General features: G+C 40.2%; 1 protein-coding gene across 10 annotated transcripts in view; it reads right to left on the bottom strand.

Moving 5' to 3' along the window:
• BEND5 (BEN domain containing 5) overlaps positions 1-22,411 on the bottom strand; it is an 878,609-nt gene that overhangs the window by 307,044 nt on the left and 549,154 nt on the right. For 7 of the 10 annotated variants that reach the window (XM_072932492.1, XM_072932489.1, XM_072932487.1 and 4 more), the window contains 3 exons: positions 22,047-22,195; positions 17,389-17,602; positions 13,406-13,604 (listed from right to left, as the gene is read on the bottom strand). The exons of 2 other annotated variants lie outside the window; for them this stretch is intronic. In XM_072932492.1, coding sequence (XP_072788593.1) covers positions 13,444-13,604; positions 17,389-17,602; positions 22,047-22,195 — 524 coding nt within the window. In that variant the 3' untranslated portion in view covers positions 13,406-13,443. Of the gene's footprint in view, positions 1-13,405; positions 13,605-17,388; positions 17,603-22,046; positions 22,196-22,411 lie in introns of those variants that run through there. One more of the 10 variants, XM_072932491.1, reaches the window with a different exon arrangement.

The raw sequence follows: 22,411 nt of genomic DNA, 5'->3' as shown, positions 1-22,411 counted from the left end.
GGGTTGGTCAGGGCTGGCCAGGGCTGCTCAGGGCCACAGAGAGCACACACACATCAGTGCATGCAACAAGATCCTCAGACTGGGGCTTCAGGATTCGATTATGCCTTTGGAATGCGATCCACAGAGTTAAAAAACAAAAGATGCACCCTCTTGTCTAGATTTTTGTTGCCCTCTGACCTGTGCAGCAGCACAAGTATGTGAGTCTGTGTATTCCCACAGACAAAGTGAATTTGGGGTTTTTCTGGTTGCAAGTGGAACAATGGGAAATGAGGGGAAAAGTTCCACTTTTTGACAGTGGAAAACCTGCAAAATGATTCACTCTCAACCTTGGCATCCAGCTCAGCCACAGCAGCACTCAGACTCCTGTTCTGGCCCTGTGAGAACCAAAGTGACTCCCCTTTTGTGCACTTCCACAGCAAAACCGTGGAGCAGTTTGACTTCTTTTGGCTCACAGAGAGAGGATTTAGGTTTGCAGCCACTGTAGAGTAATTGCTCTAACACACAAACACAAACCTATGGTTTGCTAAACTGCAGCAATTTAATTGCGAATTTGAACCTTTGTCATCAAAAGGTTATCCTGTCTGGGGCTAAATGCTTTTCTCAACCTTTGTACACAGCTGGTATAGTCTTACCCTGTGCTCAAAGCAAACAACAAAAAAAAATTTGCCCAGGTTATTTGGTGGGGGATATTTCTGCTGGGAATTTTTTGATTTTTTTGTTTGGTTTTGAGGGATTTTTTATTTGGTTTGCTGGGGGTTTTTGTTTGTTGTTGTTGTTGTTTGTTTGGGTTTTTTTTTAAGTTAAGAAGCTTTCAGCTGGAGTTTCCTCCCTGGCTCGGAGGCAGGAGGGCGGCTGCAGAGGATGGGCAGGTAAAACCGTGCAAATCCCAAAGTGGCAACTTCTGTGGGAACTCATAGGGTGTTTGGGACGCCGGGGAAGTGAAGCAAGGCCAGGCGGTGCTGAGGCAGCAGAGGGAATGAGACTAATCCCAGCTCCAAGGGAGTGCCAGGTTGCACAGCCGGATGCGGAGCTTGGCGTTTGCTTTCCCAGGAACGCGCTCCCTCTAACCCGGTTACTGCGGAGATTTCACCCCACACGATTGCTTCAGCTCACAACCACTCCGTGCTTCCAGATTAATCTGCACAATAAACACAACAACAGCAACTTGAATTGGGGGCATCAGGGAGCAACATGAACATTCGGGGTGGGTTTTTTTTTTTTTTCAGGGATATTACGCATGCTGCTCAAGAGTTAGGAAGTTTAAAATTAATCTTGCCACAAGTCCTCAAGGCAAGCAAACACAGATGAGTGTGGCATTACATACCATCAGCTTGCCTGAGCTATTCATGTTTAATAAATACATAAAGAATAACAACGGTGAAGCTCAGCCTGATACTGCAACAGCACCATGGGGAAGTGCATGTACAGTAGCCCAGAAATCAGATCCATCAAAATACCAAAAAATGGCTAAAATATCCAAGTGTCACTATTTGAAGCTACCCAAGAACCTTGAAAACACAGTTCCCATCAAATTTATCTTCCTGATGGCTTTCCAGATCCCAGCCTCAAGTTTGCAGTGACATTCCCCATTTTATAAAAGCCTTTGGATGGTTTTCTGATAAAGACCATAAAGTATTATTTTATGACTTTTAGAACCAAGGATTTGGGATTGTGTCATCAGTGCTCATTTCTGATTCAAGGTGTGATGCTGAACAAGTCACTACTTCCCTCTTTCTGAGAACTATCAGTCATTTAGTGGAAGAGAAACTACTGCTCTACTGGGACAATTTGAGGCTTCATTAAATGTTTACAAACAATTTTAGAATGGGTAAAAATCTACAGAAAAGCAAAGCCAGTTTTCATTTGTGCACTGGTTAAGGACAGACTCTAGAGAGACAAACTAATGGCACCATACTGAGAGGTAATATCAGTATGATGTAGCAACAGAGAAATATCAGATGGGAAGTAGAGATCCCTCCAGATGACTTTCAGAAGTGGAATAATGGAGGTGAGATTAAGTTTGACAGCAAGTTCCTACAGTGATAGGAAGTCTGCTATACATTAACTCAAAGGAAGGATAACAACCTCAGCAGAGGCATTGATTGCAGCTGAATTATGAGCCCTCAGCATGACAAAGCCATGAAGATATTTCTAGAGAAAGGCATTTCTGGAAAGATAATGTCTCTGTAAAATGTACTGTTACCACCCAAGATAAAACCCAGCACAAAAGCATCACTGATGGAGAAAGATCAGGCAAGTGCAGGAGACACTGAGCAGGATTACAGCAGATGGATTGGTGAGTGTATCTCCCAAGAAAAATCTGAGAGACAGGTCAGCCTAGCAAAGGTAAAGTGGATATAATCTCTCATAAACTCTTCAGAGACAGGGAAAAAATGCTGCTCAAACTTGGCAGCAACTCAAGAACAAATAAATAGACTGCTGCTCATGAGTAAATCCAAACTGGAAGCTGGGTGGGAGGAAACAAAATAATCAAGTCCTGGAGAACAATGTTCTCAGTTATCTGCCATTAGCAAAGAAAAAGCAAAATTGGACAGATGAAGCTGTGGGACACTGGGACTTCAACAGCACAGGACCAATAACTTCAGTCCCATGTTACAAGTCCACCAGAAGGTCCAGACACTTCCAGAGCTACAGAATAGTGGAACAGACATGCTTGGAGAACTTTCCAAAATGAGAAAGAAGATCCTTACATCTTCTAAATTATTCCTTTCAGTAGACTGTAATGTTTCCTTTAACTCACCCAAAATATCATCTTACTCCTCCACTAGCCCAAGCCTTCCAATTAAACTGAACTATCTGGCACATGCAACTGCAGCGAGGCAATTCAGGCTAATAATTCAGCTGGAATGATTATTTCACTATTTATTCCCTCTTTCAAGAAAAATCACATATATATCACAATGTATGAATTCGTGGCTTGATAAGGTGCTGTGCTCTTTTTAATACATCCTTCCCTGGGTTTCACTGTGGATACACCCAATATCCATAATGCTCAAGACACCGCCCACATTTTCTACCATCATCTTTAATAAAGAAAATTAATTTGCATCATTCTACAGGCAAGATAATGCAAGATGAATTTAGGCAAACAAGAGACTGTCACACAGCTTCCAGCCCTGGGAGTCAGCAAGGGATTAGCAGCAACAGGACTTTCTGTCCTGTGCTCAGGCTCCACTAACCAGTGCCAAGGGATTCGTGGCTCTGCAAGGATGTAGGTCATGCCAGAGGGGACACAGGCAGTCCTGCAGGAGCCTGCAGGCAATTAAAAGCCGTGATGCAGCTGAGCATCACCAGAGGCAGTGAAAAGGGACTTCCCCTGAGACTGGAAATCGCAGACAGGAACGATCTATTCATCTTCCATGTCCCTGACAAGAAGGGATGACTTGGTTACAAAGCCTTTAAAATGCAATGAGTCACTTCTCAAAAGAGGTCACTGAAATTTTGCCATGAGTCACTTCTCAAAAGAGGTCACTGGTTACTAAAATTTTGCTGAAATATTTAATACAGAGAAAACTCTTGAATAACAAATATCAATCCCTTTAATCATACCATATCTGATTCTTCCAGTAATTACATTTGACAATGCAAATGGGAGATTCTTACACGCAGGGGCAATACTGGCCAATAAACCATCCCTCTGCTAAAAAAGCTCCACCGCAGTTGGTTTCCCAGACCAGAAAAGAGTTTGTTACCCAGCAATAAAATAAAAGGTCACAAACTTCTGCAGAACTGCCTGTACAGTCCTTGCTCAAGGAAGAGAATTCCATGCAGGTTCCCTGAGCAGTGGGCCAGAGGGGCTGTACACAAAGTGCCACCCACCCCAAATGCACTCAGCAAACTCTGCAGCCCGAGCAGCTGCTGCAGCTGAGCTGCCCTCGGGAGTGCAGCCAGTGGGATTCTGGATCTCACCATGGGTCAGATATTGATGAGAAGCAAACATCTCACACACAGAGGATGAAAACCCAGCAACATCCTGCACCACAAAGGTGAAACCTCTCAGGTACAGGAAATTGGGTCAGTCAGGTAAGCAAGGAGACCTCAAGAGCAACTTCTGCACCACCCATCACCCTGCAAAACATCACCAAGGCCTTGCCCAGAGTGTTTTATAGTCCTGCACACTGGGGTAAGGGCATCAACTGGTTTCTGCCCTTGGTATTACAACATGCACATAAACTGCTCTGATCTAACTCCTCCCATCATTAAACCACTCGTTAGTTGAAACCTACCCAACCCCTCCCAAATCACATGGGAAAGGGCCACCTTCCACCAGCCCCAAACAAGGAGGAAGCCCAGACTAGGCAGAACTTTGCCAATACTTTTTTTCTTGAGGTCATCAGATGAGGGTCATAATTTTAACTAAATCAGCTCAGTGATGATGTTCTGTCCATTCTTTGGAAGTTGGACAAACCAGCATGTGAGCTTTAAATTAGCAGAGATATTAATTTTAAATCAATAGGAAGCACAAAAATATCAATAGGCATTTAGGAGTGAACCATTAATTACTTTTCAAAGGGTGCAGTACACAAATTTCCTCGTGTCTTTACAAATAGAAATAAGTCAATAACATGATTTCATAACTTTTATAAATGACTATGTTAATTAATAGGGAATCTTCAGAGAGATGATGAAGGAAATTTAGAAGAACCTTGTCTAGCACTATTCAAAATTCTCAAAGGAAGGAAGCGACTTCTTAGAAGAGATTAATTGTAGGGGTTTTTTTACTTTACCTTGATAAAATATCTGTTTACATATTTAAGCTGATTTTGACCTTCAAAATTCTGGCAGAGAACAATTTTCATTAAACCATCCCAGTGGAGGAACTTGGCAGTTCCTCATCTCATGTCTGAGGTTAAGAGGGGATACTGAGCATTTAACATGAATGGTTAAACAAAATGTGTGTAAGTCCTACCCAAAGCAGTCTTTAATTTATCACAGCAGACACAGCAAGGGCTGATGCACAGCAAGCTCTTCTGTCGGGTCTGATTCCTTCCTGGGACTTGGCTGGAGGCTCCAGAGTGAAGTTATTCCACAAAAGTTGAATTTTCTTCCTAAGGATACTCTACTCAGTTCTGAGAATGTATCACAACATAATAGTGATAACTCTTCCCCATCCTTTGACAATTCAAAGGCATCTTCAACCAAGGAAACCCTGCACCTATCCTGAAGACACATTCCACAGGAGTAAAATGGCTCTGGCTTCCCTTTCTTCTAAATTTTACTTCTTCAGTGTCCTATTTTTTGTGAAACTCTGTTCACCTGTTGGGGCCTGTCTCCCACCTGCCTGGCCCAGCTGTGAGTACAGGAACAAGCAGCTGGAAAGCAGGAAGAATGTGCTCTGTCTCCTCACCAGCATGTGAGTGGCACAGAATCAAAGAGGAAAGTGGAGCAGAGATAAAAACTCATTTAAGAACATTTCCAGGACAGAGCTATACTTAGTAATAGAGTAAAAAGGAAAATACACTGGGACATCAATTGGTTAAGTTTCAAATTGTATCAGGGTTTTTCCCTACAAAATTAAATTAAGGTTGGCCCACAAAATGAAATTAGTATTGTATATCACATTCTAATACAAAGTGACATGTCCTAAACCACCAGATTGTATCACACTAACTAAACCAAACACTCCTATAGAAAGTATTTCCATAAAACTCGAGTTTGGGTAGGTATAAAGGAAAAGCATTTCAAAAATGAGTCAGTCATGACCTAGAAAATCTGTGGTGGAAGGAGAGTGAAGGCACTCAGTCTGCTGAGGTGTTCATGACCTGCAGAAATAGTGGGGGAAGATATTAAGACAGGCAAATCAAGAACTAGGAATAAGATGTAAAGCCAGAAAAACTCACAGAGAAATAAGGCACAGGTTGAGCAGCGAGGGTAGCACTAAGCACTGGAATAAACCACTCAAGGAAAAGATGAATTTCACACTTCGATGGATTCTCAAGAATCCTTGATTTTCTGAACAGCATTGCTGTGGTCCAGCCAAGGTTTCTTTTCAAGGGAGCAGTGGAGTGAAGTTTTGTGATGTGTTCTGCAGGGAGCCACAGCAGCTCATGGAATGGCCCAGCAGCCACCACAGCCTGCACACCTTCAGGCAGAGCTAAAAACACCCTTATCAAGAACCACACTTAGATCATAGAATTGGAAATGGCTCTTTCTTCCCCAGTTCACCAGGTGGCTGTTTTCACACAGCAGCTGGGAAAAGGAAGTAACAGAGGGCAGATTAAAACCATAGATAGAATAAGTCTGTCAAGGTGCCCAATGTTTTCCAGCACTCACCTGGGCACTGCCATTTGGTGTGAAACTTCCAGGCCACTGACCCTCTGCAAAAGCAGGGGAACCTCTGAGAAATGAATGTTTTTAAGAGATACTGCTGAAAGATTTACTTATTCCATGTTATCACTTAAAGACCTTCATGTGAGAATTAAATTTTCTTTGCTACAATCTAGGCATTGGCAGGGCAGGGGAAAAAAAAAAGCCAAACAAGAAAATGCTGCTGTGTGAAGTCCCTGAATGGCAAAGTCTGCCTTACAGTGACAGCAGCACTACCAGATCTCCCAGGGAAATGCTCTAGTTGTGTGTCAGTCACCCCCAGGAATAACAAGCAGGTATTTCACTTCAGAGCCCTGCTGACAATTTGCAAGGCAGGAGTCGTGAAACGCTCCTGTCTTGTCCCTCTGAGGCAAGCACAGAGGACAGACTCCCATTTGCAGAAGGAACAGCACGGAAAAAGGAACACCAGGAAAACAGGCAGGGCTGGGCACCATCAGGAACATTATCAAGTTGTGGATTTACATGGCACAGACAGATTTATGCAGAATAATGGCACATCACACCTGTACACACACAGCTGTGTATGTGCAATAGATAGAGGCCCCTGGCTGCAGAAGAAAATGCTGATTTTGCCACTTCTTAAAGGTTAAATTCTGAGAGCTTTAAGAGTGATTGGATTTTTTTAATTAATAAAACTTTTTGCTGATTGAAACCTTAAATGCCAGTTAAGCTGCTTGGGATTTTGCTGTTTGGCTACTGACTTCATCTCAGTTGCACATACTAACTGTGGGAAAGGGGGAAAGGCCTGTGGGACCCTTCTCCCAGCTCTTCTTTGCCTTCCTGCACCACCAGACTAAGGATCCTCCTCCACATCAGGCTGGATGAGTGAATCTCAGTTGCTCTGTAAAATCAGGAAAGCCACAGAGTGGAAGATGCCCATATCCACCAATGTGGCAATGAACAACCTTTCCTGGATGAGCAGCATTAGGGGACAATACCTAAAGAGAAGCCAACCCTCAAGGGTGTTCTTCCCAATCCTAGCAAGGAGGGTGGCTCTGTGCATGGTCCTCCAAAGGACAGAAGATCCTACAACAGCACCTTCAGCCTTGTTTAACCCCAAAAAGCACACCCCTGATTGCTTATTCCTGTAAGGATCTACACCAAAAAGAAGAACTTGGTGCTGAAAGTGTCCTTGCAAATGCAAAGAAACCAATGAGTGTCAAAGATTTTTAATACATAGTGCAAGAAAATAAAGCAAAATCCTACTTTACAGAGTTTTAGTTTTTCATAAGCTAAGACTCTTAAAGAAATGAAAACACAGAACATTAACTTGGAGGCAATGCTTTGACCCATCCACCTTCCATCCTACACATTTTGAGAATTATTCTCTAAAGGTATTTCCAGAAATCTTGCAGAGGACTCCATAAGGAAAAGTAAAATCATAGTTAATCTGGCTCACAAAACCAGAATGCCCAAATGGACTATTTTCAAGTATCAGTGACTTAACACCCCAAATTAAACATGGAGAAAGACATCTCCCAGCACACCAATACTCAGTTAATTACAAGAAAAATGAGAAACACATAAAAGTACATTTTTAAAAAAAACTAAACTACAATTCAGTAAGATTTAAATAAACATAAGGGCTGACATTACAGATATATTTGAGTATAAAGGATATGAAGCTCCCATAAAAGCTCTTCCATCTGAGTCTCCTTTGGAAGGGGCTGGTACCAGTGTGATATGGCACTATCAAGGCACATTCCCTCTGCTGCTGTCCCAGGACATCATTCACATTCAGCAGGGTGAACACCAAAGGGTGTTCACAGCCAATTCCTCTGATGATCAGCCTATCCCATGAAACCCACGCCCCTCTCCACTCCAAAAGCATGAAAGCTCAGGCCAGCTATAAAGGATACACAAGCACCAACACACATAATTTCTTATCTTCTATTTTGCAGAACTTTTAGCAATTGTTATATTACAAGAAAAGCTAAATCACCCCCAGCCTATGCCTCTCTTGGGTTGTTAAGGAAATTTTCTTTAATGACTCTTTAATTTCAAATCACCAAAGACCAAAATTCAGCATGACAGTAGGTAGCCTGATGCAATAAATATATATATTCATAAAGACTTCAGTTCCATTAAGGCTTTACTATCAATAAACAAGGAATATAAAGTTTATATTCTGCTAAATGCAGAGGGAACAATTTCCTTTGTAGAAAGTTCTCTAGCCAGAAGGCAGCTCAGAAAAAAAATCCTTTAGGCTCAGCTTCTTCCTCCCCTCCCAGACTCACTTTCACCTTTGTTCTGATCCAGCCATAATGCAACTTCATCTGATGCTGGAAGTGAGGTATTTTCCTCTTTATGGTAAACAAATGATCTCACAACCACAGGACCATTATTTCACTGCACAACAAGAGGGTATCTGACGCACAGAATGAAAGTTATCCTTCAAACATAAACAGGAGAAATAATTGCAAAAGTAAAACAGATGAACAACCACATAAATTAATTCCTTCTTGAATCACTGTTCCTGTTGTCCAAGTCCAAATGATTCTCTTTTCCTATTTAGGAACCCTGAGGGGATGAAAAAATATCCAAGATGGTGAAATTAAAAATTAGCTATTGAGCATGAAACACGCAATGACTGCACTTCATAACGCTTTTATTGCCTCGGTGTTGTATGAATCACTTCAGAGTTCCACACTGTTATGATGAAAAAAATGACACCAATAAAGTCTGAGCAATTGATGTTATGACTTCATCAATCCGAGACTAAATGCACGCACAGAATGACAAATATTTTCAAGAGTATGGAGAAAGCTACCACCTCATTCTGAGCAGGCACAAGTTGTGTCTTTGTCTCCTTCAGAAGAGAATTCTCATGTCAGAAAGATGGAATATTGAAATAATCCTCAGTAAAGCTCCATGTGACACAACCTTGCTTTCCCTTTCTGAAACCCGCCAGATTTGGTGTTCTCAAGAGCTATGAACACAACTAATACACAGTGAAGCTACAGCTAATACACAATGTTCCCAATTCACTCAATTCTCTCAGGTTCTGCTTCAAGATTGTATCATTTTAACAATGAACTGCACTTAGCTTTAATTTTTAAAAGTCTATAGATTCTGGAAGTATGAAGTAGAATTATCTTTACAATTTCACTAAATCCCAAAAAGTTCAATTTATTGCTACTTAAACCTTCCAAGAGGATAATAATCTCTGCTTAAGACAACAAAGCAGCCATCTCAGTAATCTCTCAGATACAACATCAAAGGTAAGGTGCAAAGAAGTGACCTCACACAGGGAGAATGCACCTGCTTTTGACAGCCAACAACAGCTAACCAATGCAACCTTGAATTCCTACTTAGAGTTCAACTTTGATATAAGTATTTTGCTGTTTTTAAAAAAAACCCTCTCATCTCTGTAAAGCACCAGTAAATCCAAACCTGTTCTGGAACAGCAGAAATTAACAATTTTTTCCCCCTCTCTAATAAATACTAGCTTTCTTTTTTTAATTGAGTGGCTAGATTTCCTGACTCAGGTATTAAAGTCCCTGGTAGGATTCTCTCCTTTAACACAATAGCTCATATCCCTTATAAAATCACTAATAGAAAATAAAGCCCTTTTTGTTAACTCTAATCTTGCTTCCTTGCAAGTGTGCCAGAGGCACTTTAATATGGATCAGATCATGAATATCACAAATTACTGCAGCAATGTGTGGCAACAGAAGATCAGATTATTCATATAACAACAATACCTCCTTCCTGCTTTGATTAAAAAGAGAATAAACTGTCACTTCCTCTTAAATCCATGTCTTTCTGATCCTTACAAATCCAGGTTTACAGTATGAGGTAATGGCACAGCACAAACCTTAGAATGATGAATGAGGGGTATTACAGGGTGTAATAAAACCTACTTCATTTTCTGTCAAAACTCTCTCCTGTTTCTTGTGACATACAGGTATGAAGTTAGCCTAGAGCAGGAAGAAGTTAGTAGGGACTATTTTCTATAAAGTTTCCTACGGTAGATTCACAGCAGACGCAGTAAGAACAAAGCAAACTATGTACAGGCAGGCACAATTATGGAAAAATTAATGTACCAACAAGAACAGCCCTGGCCATAAACGCAGAGTAGGAAAATGAAATGAAACTCACAGTTAATTTATATATCAGTTTTGCAATGCAGAAAAGCACACCCCATTAAAGATCCTATTTTTCTTGGGTATTTCTGGAACACGGAACTGCAGCATATTTCCCTACTTCAAACAGACACACTGGGAAACAATCATACAACCTTGATGCTGGCTCGTAGGGAGGGAAAGACAAGAGTAATGACCAAATGCAAATATAAAATGTTATTCACACACTCATTACCTCCTGCAGAGCCCCCAGCATGCTGCCATACAACCACAGTGTGCAAAAATGGCTTATTATTAGCAAAAAAACTTATTTCCAGTATCCAAAGACTTAGCTCAAGTTGTAATATGGTGAAGAGGTGTTCTACCTTCAATATGTCCTACTCCTTTAACAAGACTCAGGAAAGTTTCGAGTGACACCTTGGCTACCACTTGCCCAGTCCAATGGATTTCATAGCCCCCATTGACACTAAGTTTCAAAGGGAACTGAACTTTTTTGTGTCACCCAAATACCCCCGTTGAACTCAAATGAAAACTAACCTGGGCCAATGAAATCTCCAGGAAAATCTTAATGAAGCCTTCCAAGATATCGTGCCCAAGGAGAACATACAAATTCTTCAGCAAAATGCAGTATTAACATCTGATGGGATGAGCACGTCAAGGAGAAGCCTTAGAAAGGTGATACTGCTTTTGCAAAAGGAATTAACACCTCTGATTTTTGGGGCCAGGCTGGAGTCCTAACTCTAATTAAATTCTAAGCTGCTTTTTCCAGGTTTCATAAAATGCTGTCTCAAATAGGCTTATCTTCTAAGAAGTACAGCTTGATCTTCTCATTAAAGAATGTGTTACAATGGAAACACACTAGTACTAAAGCCATAAAAGACTGAGGAAATTATGCACATTTTCCCCAAAATAGTGGGTTGCCTTAGTATCATTTAAAAAAATCCCAACCCTATACATTCACAAGCCTGCCTGAAAAGGGGAAACTTGCTGTTTAAATGTTTTTTTCAGTGTTACCTCTATTTGTTCTTTTTAATTAATAAAAGGATACATGTACTGACATTTTAAGCACTAATTTGCTATTTAGCATCCCAAATTAGGAAGCATAAACATTTATGCACTTCATTAAACACTACCTAAGAACATGTTTGATATTAGCAGGAAACAAGGGAGGCTGTTCAAAGAAACTTCAGGGCACGCTGGAAAAACACTCTCCTGCTCTTTCCACCCCTCACCACAAAAGCTCTGGCTCCATCCTACAGGAAGCAGCTGCTGAGAAATGAACCCTGGAAATCAGTGGGATCTGACACACCCGTTCAACCACACCTGTGGGGCTAAGGGAAGGGGCAAGAATGCAGGTGCACCACTCTGAAAATTTGGTGCTCCTGTTTGGCAGCACAGCTTGAGGTTGGTGCAAGGCAGCCCTGAAAGTGGATTTTAGAAAGTATAGAGCAAACAGTTAGGAGTTAAGACATTTGATTACATACAGGTGAAGTACAGGGAGAAACAGCCTGCTGCTTGTCTCATCCCTTCCAAGAGAGGCAGGGCTGTTCTAGCACACCTCCTCCTCTTCCTCTCCCCTCCTCTTTTTTTTCCAGCCTTTTAAAGCATTATGGAATCATTTAGGTTGGAAAATACCTTTACGATCATCAAGTCCAGGCATCCACAGAACCATGTCCCCAAGTGCCACATCTATACCTTTTATCATTTAAATACTTCCCTGCAAGGCAAGTCCAGCCCAGCAGCCTGATCCTTTCCACAGCATCTACATTTACAGGCCACTGAAAAAGGCTTCACCTCAGGGTGAACCAGTGCTACAGGAAGGTGCTAAGAAATGGGAAGTTTTTTAAAACTACAGGAAACAGAACTGCAGTGGTAGTAGAAAAGAAACAAATCCTGACACTTGGGAACAGGCAGGCTGAAAGGCAGATAATCACATATGTATGCACAGAATAAATGGAAGGTTAATCAAGATCATAAACCCTCAAAGTTCATCAATCCAGACCGTAAGTTCTCTCTAAATTCTTAATGAAAAGAGAATATTTTGGTTCACTTACAGACAATAACATATAGTTCAGATGACAAATTATTTCTAAAAACTTTGCATCGCAAGTCTAACTTCAATGTAGAAAATTATTTTTATTTGTAATTAAAATTTGTGCTAAAAGTGTCCATTGTTAAATTATGGACCCAAACAAAGTTCTACTAAATTTTCTACTGTACATATTCTTGCCATAGTGTGGCAATTTTAAAATTGTTTCAAAGTACAAATACACTAAAAAGGTAATATTTCAAGAACAATAGTATGGACACACTGAGGAACTTTATACCACAACCAGAAATCTGAAGTGTATTGGTCCCTGAAAAAGAACTGGTTTTAGATTTATTTATTAAAATGAATTACCATGATTTTACAACTTACAGCTTTGGGTTCTTTGTTGTTTATTGTTTAGTTTTCAGTTTTTTTAACTGTGATGGTAATAGTGATCTACCTACAAGATAATTGAAAAAGAAACGTTCTTTGTGTATTTTTGATCAAATATATTGTTAGAGATCAAAACAAAGATTTATAAAAACAAACGATTGAAATTTCATTTCAGAAAAAAACACTTTGTAAAATACAGCAAAATCCTTTTCAATAGCAAAGTGAATTTTGTACAGTTCTTCCTTCTAAGCAGATGTTTTACTGCAGCTGAGATCCACTAACTCCAGTAAAACTCAACGCAGGGCAAATGGGTCGGTGTCCGCAGAAACACAACCAATGTACAACCGCAGGTAACAAACTGCAACTCGCTGGAGAAACCTTGGAAACTTCAGTTTTCATTGTGAGTGAACTTACAGTATATCTTACATTAGTTAAAAGCAGTTTACACCATGACAGAACCGCTCAAAAACGATCAGTTATAGGAAGAGAGCAACGCTTCAATTCAGCTTCTCCCATCAGCAAAAATGCCACACAAATCAAAAACCAACACTTAAGTAAAACACTAAGACTTTATTAAAAATCCAAAATTTATTGCAAATTGTACTTTGCAATTTCCCTCCTTTCTTCATTTTTACATGATTTATTGATATCCATGATTTTTTCACAGATGTACTTGTTGACTTTGGAGAGTCTCTGTGCAATTTCAGTTTCATCCACAGTTTCTTGTGCTATTCTATCATACAAACATTCTGGGGAGAAAAGAAAAAGGAAAGAGTCATTAGGATATTTTTAGAAAACACAATAGCCCCGAGTTGTGCCAACTACCCAAGAGACAGCAGTGAGCAAACACTGTGTATATTTGTTGCAAGACAAGAGAAGCTTTCCTTGATTCACTGTCTATCTTGTTAAAGTCAAGATTTGTCACCAGGCTTGAATCAGTGGCATGACAACTTCCAGTTATGCTGTGACTACATTAATAGGCTTTCCATACAGAAACAAAGCTAAACCCAACCTTTTACAGTGCCAGCCTTGCCTGCCTCGCTCCTGCATTTGTCTGAATCTCCACAGCAGATTTAGTCTCTTCCCAGGTGAAGTGTCCCACCCTCTGGTGGGACACTCCCACCTTCACCCCTTCAGGGGGGTATGGAAATGACAATGCTCAGGAAGAGAAGCATTAACCAGCAGGAGAACACTAACTCATTTATTTCATTTTTCATATCGCTTCCACATACATTAATGTCCATGTCTGTATCATCTGCCCTGTCCCTGGGCTTATTTCACTTTTACTGGTAGATTATTCAGGACAAGTGCCATCTCCTTGCATGTTTGATCAATACACTTTCTGAAATACACATTATCTGGAATACAAAAAGCCAGTGATAGCAATAACCGCAAAAACAATGTGGGCAGTGAGACAATTTTTCTTCACAGATTTGGAAGTTTGGTGCCAGAATCCTGCAGAATTTACTGAAATCTGAAGTAGTGCAACACACACAACTCCTTAGTGAACAGGCAGGTTTGGGGTTTTTTGATTTTCATAAACAGACCAATGTATTTTGTTGTGTAGGCTTCCCAGACTGGTTAAACAAACTGTTCTGCTTTGCCTAGTGATCTATTCCATTAGCTGTTTATTGCTTCATATACAGAAAGCCATAGAGATTATTGCTTAATTAATGTGCTTTACAACATTTCTAATGCACCATATTAAAAAGTTATGAAAATTAAGTACTATGCATGCTTTGTAGTTCATTTGGAAACCTCTGAGAAGTTTTATAAAAGGTTATTTTGCATTAACAAGGTTTATAACAGTGCACATCCATCATACTTTTTATCATTTCTTTATTACATACTACACAGTGGGGATATTTAATAAGCTATAGAGATATCAGACACATTAAGAGCTAATGTTGTCATTCAAAAATCTATTTTAAATAAGTTAGTCTGTGTCCACAAAATGATGAGAACATCTAAAGCAATGTGAATTTTATGTTGTAAGACGTACTGAATATAAAATAAATGAAATTAACCAGCATGCAGCCTGATAGCTGAAATGCTGATCATCCGTAAACTATGATTGGAAATACGACACCTAAGAAGAGGCACATCACTGGGAGCCTGAAGAAAGGCAGTCTGTTTGCAGAGCATAACTGGCCCTGCAAGAGTGTCAGGAACACTCCCAGGCAGATACACCCAGTAAGGTGAACTCCCATGAAAGACAGGCTGTGTTGTTCATTTAGCCACAAAGCCAAGCACAGAATCACCTGACAGAACTCACTCAAAAGCTGTTATTTTAAAAGTTGGTGCGAACCAGACAGATCCTTGATCACAGTTTTTCCTCTCCATCTCGTCCACTTTTGTGAGGGGGTGCAGAAATAGTAGTTAGTACTTGCATATGGATACTGGCTTAGGGCTTCAAAGAGGAATTTGGAGGTTTTGCTCCCTTGTCTTTTGGCTTTACAGGAGCACAGAGACACCCCTTTGTACTGCTGAATACCAAAAATTCAAGCAGACCTCAAAGGCTAACCAGGAGCTTCACCTGATCCAAATCACTGGCTATGGAAAACTCCCTCAAATCTCAACTATTTGTCCCCTTGCTGGTCATTTCTTTGTTTTGTTTTGCTTTCTTCTCCATGGGGGGCAAGACCTGTTGACACTGACGCAAAGGACACAACAACATGGAAAATCATGGTTATGAACTACCCAGTCCCACTGATACAGGCAGCCTGACACCTGCAACACTGGCCACGCAGTTTAACTGGTTCAAGAGGAGACTGTACAGGCTGGAGTCTAACAAAAGGGAAATCAGAGACAAGGTGAAAGAAACACTAAAAAGAGGAACATGGAAAACCAGGGCATGTAACAGTAGAATTCAAATGAGGGTTGAGGCTTGAAGCAGAAGTATGACAGAAAACAGAAAAACGAGGAAATAGGGAAGAGCTGAATTGCTGGTGAGTGTGAAGGTATGGAAGAGAAGAAAGGGAAGGGCCCCATCTGCCTCTCATCATGTACCTGTCGGAGCAGACTCCCAAATTCACTGTAGCCAAAACAAGGAGAGTTAGAAGAAAGCTGTCATTTAAATGGCTCGAGTAATATAGAGTAGCCCTGACAAAAGCAGAAGAGGAAATTCTCACAGAAACAACCTTGCCAGCAGCACTGAGGAGCAAAAGCCTCCAGCAGGGAAACTGGAAACCACATTGCAACGGGCCAGTGGAAAATAACCCCCTTGTGCTGCGTGCTTGTAAACGCACACCAGGGCAACCAATTCTGCTTCTGCATCTGGAGCTGCCAAGGGGAGCCACTGCCACAGAGTGGATTCCTTATGTGGCCAGTACGTCAATGCTCAGCTACATGTGTAAGGATTGTACCTAAAGACCCCAGACAGAACTAGAAAATCAGCATGGAACAGCTTCCACTTCCACATATAATCTTGAAGCAGACTAGTGAAAAAAAAACCCACGTCCTTTACTCTTTTCTTATAAACTAAGGAAGATGACAGCACGGAGATAAGTTTCCAACTTCTCCCCACACAACACAGATGCAGACACACGCACACACTCAGAGAGGAACCGTATTTCTTACTCCAAAACATGGTACTTTCATGGTCAATTACACCACCTCTTAATGAGTTCACAGTTAAGAGCACATAGCAACTAATAACAGGAAATGCAGAATAATGAAGCTCTACCAAATGGGGAGGTTTCTTTCAGCCCCACTGCAATTTAGTATGGACACAAAACCTAAAAATCTAATTTCAGTATGTATTCCATGAGGAAACAACTCAGTTCTGACTTAAAAAGAAGCCTGAAATACCACGAGAGACAGAAATGATGCAACACAGGCATGATGATACAAAGGGACTGAAATTCACCGTTCAGTTTAAATAAAGAAGGCCTTCTCCCTCTCAAAGTACTACACACATGGACTCAGGCTTGCAGTTACTGAAAGTGCCATTGCAATTTTCCCTACCAGATGAGGTCAGCGATTTACACTTCCTGTCCAAATTCCAATTCAAGTGCAGCAATTAATTTTTACTATTTCCATTTTCTTCACTTAAAAGGGTAGAACTATTCTTTCTTGCCTTTGAAGGTATTTTTATAGTCACAGCTATAATGGTTTCTGTGCCTCATGCCAGAGCTGGTTATATTCTGGATAAAAGAATGTCATAAAGCTACTCTCAGCCTTGTTTAAAGGAATATATGCACTCTAAAAAATCAGCATGTTACAAATGAATTCTAGAACAACATGTTGTTCTCCAGGCTCAGAGTCCTGCCCTGCAAGTGGTCTAAAGTGAAGATCTTTTCAAACCTTACTTAAGTCAATGTACAACTCTTCAGCTGTGGAAGCCTGCACTGTGCACAGCTATTGCAATGTGCTTTACTGTTCCTGGGTATGTATGCACTTCACAATGCAATAGCAATCTGAATTACAGTTTTTAATCAGTTAATTTTAAATGAGCTGAAAAGAAGCATCTTTCAACTCGGTGATTAATGGTTAAACTCCAAAGCAGGAAGCAAAAGTTTTCAAATAACCTACCTCTGACAATGCTTAATTTGTGAGGTGAGAGAGGTGGCTTGGGAACGGCATCTTTCTTTTTTTTGGTTGCAACTCCTGTGACACTTCTGTTCTTGAGAACATCTGTTCCCCAAATCATAACCGCTAGATTTTTTGTATACTTTGAATCTCCTTGTGTTACTTGCAGCTGGTGCCATTTCTCCTCATCTACCCAAATTCCACTGCCAAGATGGACCTAGAAGGTAGTAATAATAACAACTTATCTATGGTATGTAGCACACAACAGTATCCAAGTGCTAGGAACATTCATATTAGGAACTAAAATAACAGTAATTAGGGCTGAACAAATCAATTTTGCCTAACTCTGAAACTTTACCGACTTTGTGGGTCAGGGAGTTCAAGTCAACCTCAATATATAATATAGTTCCTTTCAGTAATCCCTACTTTTCCCCCCCACATAACCTCTCTCCTGAAAGACTGTGGTCAGGAACAGAGATCGAAGAAGGAAACAGTGAACACATCCAGTATTATATAATTATGCACAGCATATAAACCAAGCAGTTGCACCAGCCTAATTCAGGAGCAAGATGAAACACTTCCCTTCGGCTAAAACAGACTTTACCCAAAGCACATTCCAGAGGCAGTAGAGATGGAATTATTTCCTAAGTTGTATTCTGTACCTGTTGGCAAGACCCAGCCTGATTGTTTGGTAACTGGAAGGGGAGAAAGGATTTTGAGAGCTCCAATTTCAATATAAGCCACAAGAGTTTGGAAGCTTTGTAAAACTTCCAGTTCTAACACAAAGTGTGTCTATCATGTATGATCAATGTGAATGCACCATATGAATACTGTTTTGTGATTAAGCAATGACCCATTGCAGCAACATCATAAACTTTCCATCATCCAAACAATGGGAAGTCAAGGTATTTCACTGAAGTACTAAAGCAGGATAACATGGGGACTGGGAAATGCAGTGTGAAGCCACTGGAGAGTGTCCAAAAGGAAGATGCTCAAGTTTGGTGTTGCTTATTAGTCTTGCTCAGCACTGATTGTGCTTGATTGTCTCCCACAGGGCAACCCTATGTCTCTACTCCAAGATTCCCAGTGCTCTAGTTTTAAGACAAATGCCAGACAAGAATCTGAGCACCATCCTTGGCTGCCACTACGTGTTTGAGCTGCCAGCCCTGACACTCAGGACACCTTCCAGCACCAGCACAGAGGTAACTCCAAGAGTAACCAGCACAAGTCTGACACAAGTGCAACGAGGACACACACGCTGGCCCTGCCTGGAACCACAAATACTTTGCACCCTGTATGTCCATGCTCCAGTTCCTGGAGTACAGTGCAGACTCCTGAATTACCTCTGCACACAGCAAGCTTTGTTCACATGGTGATCGCCTTCACTCACTGGGACACACACTTGCTCTCATCCTAACAAGCTAAGGTGTGACCTACACCTCCCAGCTGCTGATCACAGCTCACTGCTCTTACCTTCAGACAATCTGGACAAGTGCAACATACCAAACAACTGGATTGCTACATATCCAAAATCTAGCTTTGATTAGATGCGGTCCAATGGGGGTTCTTTCTATAACATAAAAACTTAAAACTAACTTCTGACCTTATGATTAAATAAACACCATCAACAAAATCCCACAGCGAAACTGCATCAGAAGAGTGTTTGCCTTAACTGCTCTGCTGTTAGTTTTCTGTGGTTTTACTCAATTCATCTGGCTTTAAATAAACTGTGCCTGCTACCCATACAAATCTGAGCAGTATCATGGAAGTCTCATTAAATGCAATGAAAATTGGACAAAGCTACTGTAAAATTTTATATACCCAAGATTTTACTGCTTGTATTCAACTCAATACCATTTTTCCTTTAAATGGAAACCTGCTTTAATTATTAATGAGGACTATAACCTAAAGAAATTTTTTATTACAACAGCATCCTTCAAAAGCAACTAGATGTTTAAAAACTTAAATAGAGTAATATGACTGGTTTGACTGCAAGCTATGTTATATTAAAAAAAGAAAACTCTACCTTCCTTAAAGCATAAAACCATGCAGCAAGCTGACTCTCCTGCAGAATCTTTTACACTACAGGGATTCTAAGAAGCTTTTCACAAGTCTGCATGGACAAAAATTAAACTAGTAATAACCACAACACAAATACTCTTTTTTTCCCCTTTTTCTCTGCTGTTGAGCCTCTTCATAAGTGATTTTTTAAAAGGCACACTCTTTTTGGTGCTCTCTACATATTTTGTAAGGCAACTTCAATGAGAAGTAAGCAGTCTGTACTCAGAAAATAATATCAATACATTTTTTAATTCAGTTATTTATGGTTAGATCTTGGAAATATTCTCTGGGAAAATGTCAGAAAGTTACCTAGAAAATAAGTAAGATTAGAAATGTTGTGACAGAGCAAATTTTGGGTGTCTGTATTACATTAGTTGTACAGATTGTTGTATTTCATCAAAAATCCAATTCCTATCTGCCAAAATAAGGGTTTGCCTTTGCCAAAGATTATTTAGTCTCTAAAGCTACTACATTATTCATTAGCTTGAAGTGACTCAAAATAAAAGTTACAGGAAGTATTTTTAATATTTATGCTTCAGACAGATCATCTCTTCTTTTAACATGCTTCATTTATTAAAAAACCAATTGCTGGTATGAAACACCTATGGCAACAGCAACTATGTGACAGACAGCCACAGCCACAGCAATCTTACATCTCCCTTCTTCTATTTCTAGCACTGTTACGGTGAGGAATTCCATCTGCCTGTGTCTCAGTTTACCTCTCTGCAACAGGCCCGGCACTGTTTCCTATCAGTCCCAAAGCTCCGGGAAGTTTACTGTACTTCACACTCAGAGGACATTCCCTTCTTGCTGGAAGAGCTGCCCCATGAGCCAGACTCTTGTCTTGATGAAATCAATGGGAAATTTACTCCCAATTTCAGCAACTGCGGGATCAACCTTCAAGCACAACGCAACAGAGACGGCAGCGAATTCAAAGCAACGCTCACCAGCGCGGCTGAGCTAACATCTGCAACAGATCTAAAACGTGTCTCAGAAGATGAACTCTTTTTTGTTTCCCTCTTTCTTCTTGATTCTTTCCTTTAAATGAATGCCATAGGCTCTTTTTCAGTGACTTGGTTTTCCCTCTGGAGGGAAGAGATTTATCTGTTCTGAAAGAACCCTACTAAGATCAAATCTGGTGCCACAAAGGGTAAGATTTGTAAAAAAAGTATTTCGACTACTCTAGTGGTGCATATCAATAAAGGAATACTGAAATAAAGCCATAAATAAGGAAAACTGAAGAAAACTACCCTCCAACACTGCAAGTACATTATTAGTTCACATTTTTATCATCTGAGCTGTCTGTAGACCCAGTAAATAGGCAAACCAAGAACCAAAATTACAGAAAGAAAATTAAAGAGATACTAATATCTGTTAAGACAGAAAACTTCAGCAAAAGAAGTGCCAAGAAGCTGACAGATGAAAAAAGGGTGCAGGAAAAGCTGCATAGAAATACTAAAGGATGTGTCCTATCCCATAGACCTTAAGTGGAAGAGAAGGAGGTAAAGGAAACTCACACAGTAATACACCCTAAGTCCTCATTGCACAAATTTACACAAAATAATCAAGCAAATGACGTATTTAAATATATTAGGCAAGAAAAGCTATCTGAACCAAATACCTGTCAAACTGTCAAGATTCTACTATTTTTCAAGTATATTCTGTCCTCAATGATTATGTTGAATTTTTCTTCAAGAGGGACAGACATGGTGCAGTCAATCTTCTAACACAAATCAGAAAATGCAGTTTCATGCTATATTTCATCAGCAATTCAACAGCACAGCAAAGCTGGAATGGATGTTTCCTCCCTAAAGATTCTCAGGTTATGGTACCAAATGCATCTATATACACCAAGAAACAGGATCTGCACAGGCAATTCTGAAGGAATTACAATTTTGTATAAGAAACATCACATTTATTTAATGATAATGAAAACAGCTGTAAAAGCAGGCCTAGGTAGATGAGCAGTTAATGTGTTAAACACACTGAAATCTGAAAAGCTCTCAGTCAGGTACTGGCAAACTAGAACTAGATGGTATTTCAGCAACTTCACAAAGTCTCTGGAAATTAGCACTACATCAGCTCAATTCAGTGGCAACGCCCCTACCAGCAGCAAGGGAGCCCATTTTCCTTCCGGGGTTCATAACTACCTCCTGCACTCCAACCTAAACATGAGGGCTTCTCTGCAATACGGCCACAGCACATTATAAACATTAAAAACCTTTTAGGAAGAAGTATTTTGGTTAAGTGGACTCATGTAACTCTATAATGTGGGTTACTGACTTTGGTCAATATTTGGTCTATTTATGGATGACACCAACTGAAGACTATGTCAATTTGCCTGTGCATGAATATTTATTTAGTAACTATATTCCTCATGTTGTACAGCACTCAATGCTCTCACCACTGAAGATACTTTTCTAGGCTCTTCATATCTGTGTAACTTCACAATTCTCAGCACAACAGCACACCTGCATGAAAACTGAGGAAGCTTCTACAAGCTGCTACCATGCAAAACCCCCACAATCAATGAAAACTCCACAAGAACATCACCAGATGGACATTTAAAAATGATTCATGCTATATTTAATATAAAATACCTTTCCATTCTCGAGAATATACTTGTCCATTACTGGAACAGGGGCAGGGAAGTACGTTGATGTATTTGCTTCCTCACTGAAGGTCTTCTGTACCTCAGGTTCGGGCTCAATTGATTCAGGTTTTACTTTTTCAACCTCAATGGCAGGTCCTAGACAGTTAAGAAAAGAGAGCTGTCTGCTATCCCAGAGAACATTAAATCAATCCCTTCAGCACCCATGATTAGCATAAAATAACATATTAGTCATGTTCATTTTAATGTTAGAAGTAATCGAAACCAAAACCCTACTTCTGAACACCAGTAACTAAAAGCAGGATAAGTATTCCTGCTTTATCAACATTAAAATGTTTAATTTTAATTTAAGTG

Source organism: Taeniopygia guttata, chromosome 8 (genome assembly GCF_048771995.1).
Source record: "Taeniopygia guttata chromosome 8, bTaeGut7.mat, whole genome shotgun sequence".
Taxonomy (NCBI): Eukaryota; Metazoa; Chordata; class Aves; order Passeriformes; family Estrildidae; genus Taeniopygia; species Taeniopygia guttata.
The sequence above is the reverse complement of the archived record's forward strand: the minus strand, read 5'-3'. Positions and strand labels throughout refer to the sequence as shown.